The sequence below is a fragment of the Rhyacophila brunnea genome, unplaced genomic scaffold (genome assembly GCF_057557595.1).
Source record: "Rhyacophila brunnea isolate RB1 unplaced genomic scaffold, BYU_Rbru_1.0 scaffold_19, whole genome shotgun sequence".
In the NCBI taxonomy this organism is placed as follows: Eukaryota; Metazoa; Arthropoda; class Insecta; order Trichoptera; family Rhyacophilidae; genus Rhyacophila; species Rhyacophila brunnea.
Window position 1 is genome coordinate 23,699,965 of NW_028232848.1, and position 14,813 is coordinate 23,714,777.

The window sequence follows — 14,813 nt, forward strand, 5'->3', positions numbered from 1 at the left end:
ATAAAAGAAATAGTTAATACGTTAAATCGTTGATTTTTCCAAAAATTAAAACTACATTTTAACATAAAATAAATAAAAATATTCATAAAATACAATTTACTAATAAAAATGTACATTTTAAGTATATAGCTTTTCTAAATTTGAAAGTTTATTTTTTAACATTTTTAGATGGGTATTGATTATTATTTTAAAATAAAATTATCAGCAAATTGAATTCAATTGCTTGTTTTGCTAAAAACGTTACTTGTGCTTGTGTATACCAAGCTAAGGCTAACCAAAGAAAACAATAAAATGACAATATTGTGAACATTAATTTAATTATGTAATAAGAAAATAAATTATGGAATAGAGTAGACCATGGTTTCCCAAACTATGGGTCGCGAGCAAATATTGAGTGGGCCCTCGCCACTGTATACATGAATTATAAAAAATAATAATAAAAAAAATAATAATAATAAACCAAGTGCAGCCTAAGGCATAAAGCCCATTGACGCAGCGAGTGCGGCGCTTGCGCAAAATTTCTACAAGTGGCGCGTAAATCATCAAAAATACAACGTAATCAAATACGCCAGCGCCCACTGGACTTAACGATGCCTTGCGCGCCGCCTGCCGCATGAGTCACCGTTTTTCGCTTCTCGGCGATACGATTTAATGAAAATACAAAGAAGTCCATTCATTGAACACGGCTACGGGCCAAAAGCAATTATTTAATAACAGAGAACCCATTGTTTTATTTTATTCCGTGTCATTATATTTCGCTGGTTGAATAATGTCGTCGTAAATATTTATTACAAGCCCCGAAATAATATAATATTTTTATTGCTTTGTTATGAGAGACGCTGTAAAAATAATTGTTTTGTGCTGCTTGGGCCGCTTATTACATAGGTGAAGGGTAATACGCGGCGAGAGACGTGTGATTATGGTTATGAATACGCCGACTTCGCCCGCTCGACGCGTTCTGTGGGCACCATCGCTAAGATGAACGTACTGTCTGAAATTTCCAGTCATTTATCACTGTTTATAAATAACTTTGACGACTATTTTGGGGAAGAGATGAAAAAGTTTGATTCGTTGCGTTAGATTTGTAACCCATTTCAAGACGACTTACCAACTAGTAAGTCAACAAAAGCAAGTGAAGAACTCATTGATTTATCAGAAGATACGTCACTGAAAAATAGTTTCAATCGTAAACAGTTAACGAAATTCTGGCTCTCAGTTGCTGATAATTATCCTTGCCTGTTCGATGAAGCTATGAAAGTCCTCCTCATCTTTACTACCACGTCATATCTATGTGAGGTCGGATTTTCGGCTATGGTTAACATCAAAACTAAATACCGAAATAAATTGGATATATCAAACTCACTGCGATTAAAAGTAACTAAAGTTGAAGTTGATGCTAAAACTGTAATGAAGAAAAATAAGAAACAAATACATCCTTTCCCATTGAAATAACTTTGTAAAAAAACCTTGCAGGTGTAGGTATTTACGTAATATATTTTTTTTATTTAAGTTGTGTTTCTTATTTCAACAGTTTTTCATTCATATTGGTAACACTTATAAAAAATATTTTTTTTATTTCAATTTTATAACAAATAAGACAGCATTAAATAGTTCCACGACTCGCCACTAGGGAAGACAGCTAAGAGGTGGGTCCCAAGATTGGAAATTTTTGTTAGATGGGACGGAGCCCAGTCAACTTTGGGAACCACTGGAGTAGATAATTAAATGAATAATGAAAGTCCTTACGGTTTTTTGCCTAAGGCTTGTCAAAATCTTGGCTGCTTCCAGAACTTGTTCATCGTTATACTTGCTGGGCAGATGTGTAAACTTCATTACCGGGAGAAACGTAGCCAATTGAAGCCATCTTAAATATAATTCTTTTTCAGGCAGCACACTTTCAGTGTCATTCATATTATTCTGTTCAAGATGCGTCTTAGAAGAACCGGGTACAAATTGGTCACCGCCGGGCCAATCGATATCTCCGCCCACCGCACCCGGAAGTATAAACGGATATCCTATAACGCCGTATGACAAAACTGTCGGAATGACATTTCTCATAGCTTCCCATGTCGATTCGAACGGCGGTAAAGAAACAAAAATTGGCGGTCTCGGTAACGAAATTGCAGACGATACTCCTATCAAACTTATAGACCTTTCAAAGCTGTCAGTGAATAAGGTTTTGTATTCATCAGGATTTGTTAGTTTTTTCTCACATTGGTAATAATGTGGCATGTTGTATGCTGTTCCGATGTCTAAGAAAAATGCGTCTATTTGATATGTGCTCACTAGCCTATTCAGTTTGTCATGTAGCCAAGAAATAGTATGGTTATTCGTGATATCTAATACTCCGGCGCTAGCCAATGATTTGTATCTGGTTAGCGCTGGAATTCTTCTATCACTGAATCTCTCAGATATAAGTAGTCTCTTCTTAACGCATTCTGGAAAGTTTGGACTCTCCGTGCTTATGAAAGGCTGTATTGAAAAAACGATCTTGAAGCCTCTCCTGTGAATGATGTTTACCGTCTCTCCTAGAGTAGGAAATCTGCTTGTGTCCAAAGTGAAGTCTCCGATTTTATCTTGCCAGTATTCGTTAATCAGGACATGTCCTTGTTTAAGAAAGCCCAAGGCGATAACGTCTTCCGTGTAATTGTATATTATACTTTCGCTCAGCTCGTGTTTTCTTCTGGGAGCAATATGCCAAACGGGTTCAGATAGTAGTGAATGCAATGCATTGATATCTTCTTGCTTTAGTCCGTCCCATAACGATTGTTGGCTCAGAGATAAATGCAACGATGTCATATTAGATGATGTACATATTTTATAATTCAATTCAGGATACTTTGTTATGTGATTTACGTATCCAAAATCGTCATGTTTCGCCCGAAGACAAAACTTCTTTTCATTATTATGGTTTATGGATATGTACAGTGGAGTCTTATTGTCAATTATGATTGCCGCTCCACGTGAGTTGATGAAGTATCTCATTAAAGCATTACCCCACTGATGTTTCTTTGTATCGCCGGTGATAAAAGGGACGAATCCATGGGAACCTTTTTCCAAGGGCCATGACATGTTTGCCGATTGGCCTCCTCCGTACCAGTGGTCTTGAGATGATGACCAATCGAAGCAATCTGTTGGATGGACATCTGTAAATTAATATTCACGTTAATTATTATACATTAACGGGTTCATCTCACATTATCTTCTCTATTAATAGTGTGATTAGTTTGAATACATTTCATTGCAAATGATCCAAGTTACCTAAAAAAAGCTGGTCTTGGTTAATGTTAAATTACCATAAATTTAATTCATCAATGTAATTTTAATTGCTTAAGTAGTCCTAATTAGTATTAATTAATAGATGACATTTTTTGACCAACCATAGATTATTTATTTTATGGATGACATCAAATGTCACTTCTCTGTTCTTGTAGAATAGGTACTATAAAGTTTTTTTACAGATAGGTAGAATTTATACCTAGCAATAAATACATGATTAATTAGCCATAAATAATGGGTTTCATAAGGAAAATTATACTAAAAACAATCTAGAAATGAATAGATAGCCATAATATTTAATAATGACATGCAATAAACTTTCAAAGACTTATGTATTAGAAACATGATAGTAAAAATTACACTGCCGGTATAAAATGAAATTAAAAAAATGGTTTTAATATGAAAATACCTTCAAGCAATGCCTGCCATTTTATGGTATAGCATCGGATGTCACTTTCAGCTTCTTTGGGAAGAGGAAAGTGACTTAAATAAAGGCGGACTCCGTTAAGCCACTGCATACAAATTGAACCGTCAATCTTATCCGCGTCTTTCATACAGCTGTACGCCTGTGATACACCCAATATGGTACCTAGAAAAATCATAACATGACAAATCATATTATAATATTATTATCTATGTTGACTTTTCTTATTGTTAAATACACATCGCTGGTTTTTAGCAATCCCTAAAGTATGGCATTACTTACTATGACCGTGAACTAGTTATGCTGTTGGATTAACATCCGCTTGAAAACAGAGCCGTTAGAACCCCAATTCTTTTAATACTTCAGTTCCAGTGCAAAAATCACATAGCATTCATTTCCCTAATCGGAACACCGATTCTGAGGATTTTCTCAATATTCTTATCCACCTATTATATAACCGATCTACGTAATAGGTATGTTGGTGTTCGATGTCCCATTCGGGGTCACCACTGTGGTGTTCGATGTGTGGGTTATGGTGTTGAGGATGATGATGAAGAAGTCGAAGATGTATGCAGGAGCGAGTTTTATTAGGCGTAACGGTTGGTACAATAGTATATTACAGCAGTTATGTTACAATACTAAATTTATGATAGGTACGGATCCGAGGTCCGCATCTTGGTACAATCAGATGTTGGGCGAAGCGATATAGAGACTGCGATGGTAACAGACTGGAAACGTATATTCAAGTGACATTTTTATAAATCAGTATTCGTAATTTATACAGTCGAAAGTAAAACCTAAACATTATATCAGTACATAATTATATTGAACGAGTCAGCGGGTTAAATATGAGTAGCTGTGAATTTTATTTATTATTACAGTCATAATATAATATGATACTATGGGAATGGATATTAGACTAATTTTCCATTGCGATACCGTATTTAATATAGCCAATCAATTTGCTGACACATGTAAACAGTTGTTTACCGGAATATGAGTCCCTGGGAATTTATTATTGCGGTCAAATAATTTGATACATTAAAAATAGATATTTGATCAATAATATACTGACAGCTACAGGTATATTATAGATATTTTGTTTTCATTTTTAAACTCAAATTGTTGTTTATACTATAAGATATCCATAGCAGGTGGAGTAAATGGAGACCAAAGCTATAGGTATTTAACAAAATTCGTTAAAAAAACTTTTGTAAAGTATTTATGTAGGAATGTTATATGCAAGATGCGGTATTCGAACCTGTTACCTGCCACCCACGGCTTCACAAGCAGACTCATCCATCCAATACATATATTTTAACAGGATGATTAAATTTAATAATATACTATTCCGAATAAGTCTCATAATGTAAAAAGAAACACAATACAATTTATGTCCTTGGAAAATTATCATACGTACTCAAAGTAAACTAATTTCTTTCTCTGTTTGATTTATAACAGAATTAAATAGTTTACCATACTGTAAATTGAATAGCCACGGTTAAGGTGAGCACACAATAAAGGCAGGTGAGTATATTATTTACAATACAGGTAGTAGGTAATTATATTTTATTAATATTTTTTAACCCTTTAAAGGCTTGATACAGTTACCACCAATCACTGGCATTTCGTGTGTCCTGCCCAATGACATTATTAATGGACAACGCACTCAATACAGTAGCTAGCAAGTAAATTCGCGCATAGCGACATTCGCACATGTATAGGTAGACGTCACGCAATTTCCATTATGCGATTTCACGCATCGGGAATTTATAGCAATATCACTTTTATTGTAATGGCGTTAGAACAGTGTTTCTAGTGTCAATGTTCATTTGAGCGAACCTGTTCGAACCGAACCATTCGGCAGATCCGACAAAAAGCATCGGGAATTTATAGCAATGTCACCTTTATCGTAATGGCGTTAGAACAGATTATGCCATTCGGCAGACCCGACAAAAAAGTGAGTGTCATTTTTTTTCCAGATGCTTCGTCCATATAAAAGTCATTGGTCCTGCCAGCTAATTTTTTGCCAGCATGTTAATTATTTAAGGATTATTTTTTGGACTGGCATGATAAAACGTTTGTTTGTGGCATTTAAATATTTATTTGAAAATATTCCTCCCATTACAAATATTAAATATTAAAATTTCCGTAAAATATGAGAAATTAAGAAAAATTAAAAAAAAATATTTATTCGACAATAATATTTTGTTTACAATGATTTCGCGGAAATAGTGGTCTAATTGACATTTTCCGGTGATCAGAAGACGCATACGAAAATTCTGCACACAAATATATGTGATTAAAAAAACTCAGTCAAGCATTGGGAAATAAAGAGTTATACCTACGTAAAATTTTAAATAAAGATACATACCATGTAGGTACTGAGATATCCCGGGTCCTACCAACACCCTGAGCTAGCAGCTCAGGGTGTTGGTTGGACACTGGATATCTCAAATTGGGCCTCACGTTGGGCGCCAATTTGAAATATCCCGGGTCTTGTGGCTAGCTCGGTATGTTGGTAGGAGGCGGGATTCACAAAAATTAAACTAAATTGTTATCTGTTTCATAGTGGGATTAAATGAAACTCGTTTTATTTTGGTCGATGTATATTCATAGATTACTCTTGTTAGTTACACTTCCAAATGTTTTATGCTCTTAATTTTAGTTTCGTTATTTTTAATTATTATCGTTCACAACTCTTAATTTATGACCTTTCACTCCGTATCCCATTTTTCACTTCCATGCTCGATTTGTATTTGTTTTTTCTACTCGACCGATTCGTGAGGGCTGATGCTCACTCTTTAAATGGCGACTCTAGACTGACTTTTTATATATCGAGCAGTGTTGCCATCCTTCCCTTACATACTCCTTATTATTCTTATTATTAAATTCGTTAGGCTTTCGTCTCTTTTATTCGGCAAATCACATTCTTCTCTGACATACTATTTTAATAATTAGATACAATTCTTTCGTGCTAAGTACACGTTGAATATTTTGACAGTTAATCAAGGAATTTTGGACGTACGTACGCCCATTGTTGACTAGGAGGTCACGTGACATGGTTACACCTAATAATTACGTAATTTAGACTATCGGGAGAGGCCCAATAATCATGGGTGTAACAGTACCTATACCTATATGTATCAAAGTATCTATATATTCTTATGATCGTCTTTAACTATCCAAACAATAAAATCCCAATAATAAACAAGTCTATTTGATTTTATGATTAGATAACGTTAAGATAAGTATATATGCAGTTAACTGTGTTTGTATTGTATTGTATTAATCTGTTTCATATCTTATAACTCCTAGATAACGGACAAACATTTTTTAATCTAGTCCTAAAAGTCTAATTGAATATGTATTCCCTAAATCTATCATTTTAATGGAAATTTATGTAGCTGTTAAGGAAATACCTACACACAATATGTTAATTTATGAAATATCGATTTAGTTAACTTATGAGCAATAGTTGATTAGGTACTCATCAATGTTTGTAGGAGGCTGGAGGTCATTTGCGTATATTATCTATGGTCCTCAGAACATTTAAAATAAATGCGTATTGTCACGTCATATTACGACGCACAGAGGCTAGAGTTGGGTATTTTCCGAGAAAATCTCAATCTCGAGATTCGGGATTTCCCGAAATGGTGAAATTTTGAATTCTCCGAGATTCGGGATTTCCAGAAAAGAGTTCTCGAGAATTCTCGAGATATCGGAGAAATTAGAAAAAAAATCTTAAAATCAGTGTAAAACAGACAAATTCCAATAAAATATTATGTTTTTTATTTGTGTCACACAAAATAGAAGTAGGAAAACAAAAATAATTCAAAATATTACTTATTAAAATAGAATTTAAACAAACACAGACTGACAATCGCATACGCTTTTGAGACACAAAATTCCCTGATGTTGCAAAAATTGTGCTCACCTTGGCTTAATTGTGTTTGATGACCCGACTAGTCTTTGAACGTTTTGTGTTTTCTGTCCACTTTTTTCATATATAAAATCGTTTTTTCAATTCATATTTGATAATAAAGAAATCCCGAATCCCGAGAAAAGATTCTCGAGATCAGCGATTTCCCGAAACATTAAAAATTTCAATGCTCGAAATTCGGGATTGAAAATCTCGAAAATTTCTCGAGAATTCCCGTCGAGAAATTCCCGAAATCCAACTCTAACAGATCCGTAGCAAAGCATATTAGCGCCCGGAGTAGTACCGAAAAATACTCCCCATTCGTAATTCAAAACTTGTAGGTAGTTACTTACTAACTTATGCACACGTACTACCAAGTTTGATAGTGTCGGGTTACAATTAATATAATTAAATAAAATTAACACGGGTTAGATAACCAATCAAAGTATTATCAAAAATGTACGACCCCCCAAAACTGCAAAAAAAAATATTTTTCGACCATGTCCGATCCTAATAAGAATGGGCCTCCACAGAGTAGAGGTTTGTGTTAACAGATTTTGTTTTTACGAGAAATGGATGTCAGCCACTTGCTCAACTTATTAGGTCCATACTCTGACTCATACACAAATTAAAAAAAACAATACGTGTACTTGCCGGACCCATGATTCGAACATGGGACCCACAACGTTATAGGCAGCCATCGTGGGTGTCAAAAAATTATATCCCCGATTTTTTTTTGTTTGTTTAACAAATATATAAGCACCTACCTAAGAATGAAGAAAAAACAGTAAATTTTCAACATTACATCATTATCTAAGCAAAGACTAAGCAATCGACAGCATATTTTTTCATATTATATTAACACGTGTTTTTACTATAAAACATTACTTTTTTATCATAATCGTAGGAGGTTGTAACCCCATAATTTGGTAATTTTAGAATGAAATTTTCTATTTAGTTTTATTCGTGCACGATCAACGAAACTCTATTTCTGCGCCTCTGTCTGAGCTGCGCCCGAGGCAGCTGCCCCGCTCGCACACCCCTTGTTACGCCACTGACGGAACACCATAAAAGACATGCTGGGCAAGTGCTGGGCATATAAAATAGAGCAAAAGTAGCTCTTTACATAATATAATACATGTTGATCCATAAGTATTTTTCTAAAGAATCTTACCTAGATTTCCTTTCAAAATTTCCACTCCGTCGACATTGAAAACCCTGATGATTCGATCGGCTTTATTGAATTTTATTTTATCGAAATAAGCCCTCGCCAAGACTTGCTGGTGATACATGACGTAGGCGAAACCGACAAAGAACACGATGCACAGGAAGAGGAATCCGACAAAGGCCTTTATTTTGTAGTCACTGGGTTTCTTTTTGATTTTGGACGGCAGAGACTGCAAATAAGAAAAATCAAAATCTACAAAATTGGAATTATTTTTATCACTAAATTCATCAAGATTGGCAACGAAATATCAGGTCGATTTTATTTACATGACAATATTGTTTTGTACTGCATCTTCCATAATGCACAAGCACTCATTTTGAGTTTGTAATTGGGTCAAATATTCCCAATAATTCTATTGCACAGACAGTGACGTCCCTAGATAAAATGCCGCCCTTAGGCAGCGCCAAAATGCCACTTCATTTTTTTATACATTATTTTTATCATCCTTTCATGAGTCCAATATCTAAGAAATGTGTTGTATGGATATATTACCAACAAAATATCAGACTAATCGCAAATCTGTAAGTGTGGTCTCTGGTTTCTGGTCACCAAGGACGTTGAAGGGCAACAGAAGTAAACTAGATATCGTGAGCCCGATAAAACCAGTGAGCTGATTTTTTTTAATGGAAAGATATTTTCATTATTACTAAGTTTATGTAGCTGTTTCTATATATTCCAAATGACTATATTTTCCTCGATTTGCCGCCCTTCGAGTAACTACCGCCCCCAAGCGACGCTCAATCTGCCTACCCACAGGACGTCACTGTGCACAGAGGTTTAGAGTTTTACACGTTTTACAATATATGTATACATATAGTTTAAATTTTAAATACCTACATGTAACTAATTTGCCTATAAAAATGCACATAAATACTATCTTAATTAATTAAGTAAATTTTGATAATAGGTATTATCAAAATGTCCTATAAATTGTTGTGCAATCGATAATTTGTTGATGAAGATTGAAAAATAGAGGTTTAAGGAAAACAATAATTAGTTAGAAAAATGAAACATTAATTTATAATCAGTGATTTAGTAATAACAATGGCAGGCATGAGTTCATCCTCATGCAACGGCGATTTTATTTGACGCAGATGACGCAATCGGCTCGTCAGAAGATTTAGAAGGTATCCTCGAAACAATTCAAACCAATCAAAATCAAAACAAAAAAGTTATCAAATCAATCTTAACATGCATATTTCTCACAAAATTAGTAAAAATATTACTCAAAGCATTACAAATTCACTTCAACTAACATAACCTCGCCGGCTATCACATCTAAGCTCGCCTCATCTGCCGAACAGTCAAATCAAACCTTCCAAGAACGTCGATCCGGTGTTGCATATGAAGACTGCGCACATCTACCTAGCGACAGTCGCTCGTACTTTCGAAACGTATATATATTTGGTTACTGCGATCGGCGAGCCGATATAGGAATGACCAATTCGTAGGTGTTCGTATGCGTCCTAGCGTCATCGACTCGCAGTCTGAGAAGCATGCAACTTGTCGATTGTAACAGTAGATGTTTTTTTCAACTTAAAAAGTCGCATTCGACCAATCTGCGAAGCTCCATTTGGCAACGTACGTTTTGTGAAGAACGATGACATCACATCGACGTATTCGATACGTTGCAGGTGAGACGAGTTTTGATGTGAGAGCTGGCTAACGTAACATATACGTAGTTGTTTGCAAAATAATAAACCACTAATATCATTATATTGCCATCACTGTCATTTTTATTATAATTGAATAGGGACGAGATGCATTGTTATTTTTACTTGGTACCTACCAACGTTGACAGTTGGAATTTATGGTTCTTATTTTTTTTTATCAAAATCAGTAAGTGCCACGTGTCTCCATGAGCCATCTCGACTCTTCATTTTCCATTCTTTACTGTTCCTCTTTTAAATCTTTAAATTTTCCTACGACTTCTATTAACCATGGATTATTTCATTTTATTAAAAAACTGAAATTATTTAATTAGGTTATGAATTTATTGGTTTCGGTTGAATCGAATCAATTTAGGTATGTATTCATACATATTAATTCATCTAGATTATCCCACCTGTAGTTTCTCCTTAAGAAGACTTGCCAAGGAGTTTATGGAGGTGATGGAGTTGACAGGGGAGTCATCCTCGGAACTGTCAATGGTGGAACTGTCTCCGTCCGGAGACCTCGCCAGCCGTGGAGGCATCACTGACTTCCTCCGGCCATTACGAAGAGGAATTCTGTGAATAAAAATGGTTACAATCAATTTTAATGTATTAAGACTATTGATTTGTAATCGGCGTTGGGATTTATCCATGATAAAGCAGTAGAAATATTTGTTTATTTATTTTATATAGGTACCACTCAAGGCCTGGACAAAAACAAACCATAGGTGCGAATGAGAAACCAATCGGCTCGCTTATATCTCCGCAATATGCGTTAGAGTAAGATAGAATTTATACGGCTGAATTAAATATTTTTTGGAAACGTCACCGGTAAATATTGATTTGAATGATTTCATTCATTTAAAAACTGCGAGCACGTATTGCTGAATTTTATTGTTTTTGTGTTAAATATAAAGTTAGTGGTAATTATTTTTAGTTAATTAAGTAGGACATAAAACAATTATAAGGCCAGTAGTCACGTATGGCTGTGAGACTTGGTGCTTAACTCAAAACCAGGAAAACAAATTAGCTGTCTTCGAGTGCAAAATACTCCGAAAAATCTTTGGACCCACGTTGGAAAATGGGAACTACCGTAACTATACCGTAAAACGGGGTGAAGAATAGGAACGTTTTCAGATTTCATATTTAATTTATATGCTGTATTACTGAAAAGCTAAATTTGCTTGCCAAAAGTTGTGTCTGCGATTCATCAGTATGGTTTGGTGAATTGGGAACACTCAATATTAACTCGCCATCGATATTTTCGGTGTGGGTCTTGGCCTCCTCCAACAGCTTCCGACATCACTCTCTTTGCCGGTTCATTGTCATTCATACGGTGCACATGACCTAGCCATCGCAGTCTCTCAATCTTGATTGATTGAACTGCGCTGCAATCTTCGTACAGCCCGTAGAGCTCAGCATTATATCTTCTCCTCCAATTGGTGCTGTCCCTGATCGGTCCATAAAATATACGGCGGAGAATTTTTCTTTTGAACAAATTGCCGCTTCGAAAAAATACTGATTGATATAAATTATATTCGGCTTGATAGCCATTTTGTGAATTGTTTCTTTCATAAAAATTACCGGAGATGCAAAATCTCGGAATTGCAATCATTTTTTTATGTTGGTTGGTACGTATTAGGTATATACCCAGAATCGATAATAGTAGTGAATCATAGATCATATTATTAATATCTAAGAGTCCTAAAGAAAGATTGTCTTTTTAGGACGAAATCGTTATACTAATACAACAGTGACCAGAACGTAAGTACCGTATTTGAACAGTAGCTTAGGTATCGGTGTGTATAGGTGCGTACACAGGAAAATGGTACGGCAGGGGTTCTACTTCGAAAAAGTTTCCATAATAATTTATAATTGATTGTTTTAAGGTAGCAGGCGTAGGTGTGATTAACAAAATCTAGAAGTGCCACTGACATCCGCATTTACCCCGCGGACCGCCGCACTTTTCCGGGTAAATACCCCACCCCCAGACACTCCGCACGTTGAGTCCTAGGAGTCGCATCCACAAGTGATTATCGGATGCGCGTAACGGTTATAATCATTATAATTGTCAATGTCCAGTTGTGTTGTCCACGCTGTCTTGTCTTTTAGACATGCTCAGTCAGAATATTAAAGCAATTATTAGATATCCCAGATTCATGTAATCATTAGTGCCACGGGTTTTGCATGACGTAAAATGCCGAGTGGAGTAAGGCTATCGATAGCCAAGTATTCAGGATCATGATCCTCAATCATGAGGTCATGAAAAAGAAGAAATACTATTCCACTCAACTAAATAATTTGTATTTTTTTTGTACGCGTAAATAACCAAAATCACAGAAAATCATCGTTGACCTAATGTGACAAAATTGAATTTTTCCAAGAGAGATGAAAACTGCATTATAAACACAAACATGAAATATACATAATATAAAAAAAAATTGATAAAATTTACTTACCAATAACTCTACTGATAAAACCAATTGAAAATGTCTAGGTAGGTAACCACTTATGTACACTTAAGTATATTTTTCACGTGTGTTCACGACGAAGCTATAATCTGATTTAGGAGATAAATTTCTTTATACGGCCTCTACTAATCGTACCATTTCGCGAGGGGGGTTCTATAACTGTGCGCCGTGGAAAATTATTCCACGGTGCCTCTTCAAAATTCTGAGTACCCAGTTGAATATTTTGTCTGCGTTACTTTGTCGTGTATGTTTTAATAGCAATCAAAAAATCAAACACATTTTATAAATACTAATCTTATAAAATTAACCAATTGTCAGAAAATAAGAGACGCTAAAATACAGAGCATTGCAGCGGAGCTCGGAGCAGGAGCATGGGGCACTGGAGCAATGGGCAATTTTATAAATACTAGATAATCTTATAAAATGATCAAAATGTCAGAAAATAAGAGATGCTAAAATACAGAGCGTTGCAGCGGAGCAGGAGCGGAGCCGGAGCACCGAAAATTTGTAGTGCTCCACTGCTCCGGATGTTTCTTTATTATTAAATTTTTGTCCTAAAATCCAACGAAAATAGTATATTTTGACACTTTGCAACACTGCCGAGTGATAAATAACCTCACTTTTTTGACAGAAGAGGCAAATAATGAGAGACGATTTGCTGTCGTGGAATTAATAATGAAAATGACGATTATTTTAAAACTACTTTTTTTAATTTACTTTAAAACTTTTCCCCAGAGTGGAGCAGACCCTGGAGCGGAGCAACTCAAAAAAGGGTCAGCTCCAACGCTCTGCTAAAATATGTATGGTTGTGATAATATTGTACAATGTGATCTGGCAGTGAAGGCAGTGAATCAATAGTATCATTAACAAAAAAAAAATGAGTGTGTGGGAACATACGCGACATTGATGAATTTTTTTATTTCGCCTTTCATTCTCAGACACTTTGTCGTATACTTTTAGACGTTTTTTTTTTAGTAAGTGAACGTTCTTTTTCGCGATACGCTTTCAATCGTTGTGTGGCTGATTTCACCATAATAGAGTCGGTAAAATTCAATAGTCAACACAAGAACGCGTCATATACGAAGCAGTAACGTGAATAATTGGAAAACAACAATAATAAGAAATGGGTCACTATCATAATAAAGTTTGTTACGTAAACGAAACGCGCATCCAACACTGGTAATATTTCTACACTCATATTTCTATCTCTACATTCTGGAGGTTTTCTTGGGCCTGGCCGACATTAAGTCATAAATGAAATCTCGCTTCAAATAATTATTGGTTTATTGCGACTAGGGTCAGTGGTCGGGACGTTATGTCGACGTTTGAGATTCGTTGGTTTTTCGTGACGCTTTTTTGCGTTACACATCAATGTTTGATCCAAAAGTCAACGTGGGCCTGATCTAAAGTATTTGTTTGCCAGAATAATTAATAAACTAAGTTATTGGCTCATGTTTACTTATGCGTGAATTCGTAGACTTTCGTAAATTCGCAGCCATTGATCGTGAGCTGTGTGCTAGAAGGAGTGTCATTATATATTTAATTATATTCTTTTATAAAAAAAACTTTTACATGAATTTAAAACGCCAATCGATAAACGTTGGTTTAGTTATCATGTTTTAGTACATGCACAGTTTAATATGCGTTGCCCTAACGATAATGCAATAACATGATGCATCACCACTAACCAAAACATCCTTAGTTAGTTATACCTATCTCACTATGTACCTACTGTCTTCATTTGTGATTTTTGTATTGGAGGACATTCTTATAAATATTTTATGGGTGCATCGGCACTTGCTCTGAAATATAGTGTATCAATAAAGATAATTACATT

At 35.2% G+C, this 14,813-nt stretch overlaps 1 protein-coding gene across 5 annotated transcripts in view; it reads right to left on the reverse strand.

The window, feature by feature from the left end:
* Positions 1-14,813, reverse strand: part of LOC147072854 (alpha-galactosidase MYORG) — a 120,054-nt gene that overhangs the window by 2,665 nt on the left and 102,576 nt on the right. For 4 of the 5 annotated variants that reach the window (XM_085945917.1, XM_085945919.1, XM_085945922.1 and 1 more), the window contains 4 exons: positions 10,919-11,081; positions 8,800-9,022; positions 3,689-3,868; positions 1,747-3,146 (listed from right to left, as the gene is read on the reverse strand). In XM_085945917.1, the coding sequence (XP_085802043.1) occupies positions 1,747-3,146; positions 3,689-3,868; positions 8,800-9,022; positions 10,919-11,081 (1,966 nt within the window). Of the gene's footprint in view, positions 1-1,746; positions 3,147-3,688; positions 3,869-8,799; positions 9,023-10,918; positions 11,082-12,964; positions 13,066-14,813 lie in introns of those variants that run through there. The other variant, XM_085945921.1, reaches the window with a different exon arrangement.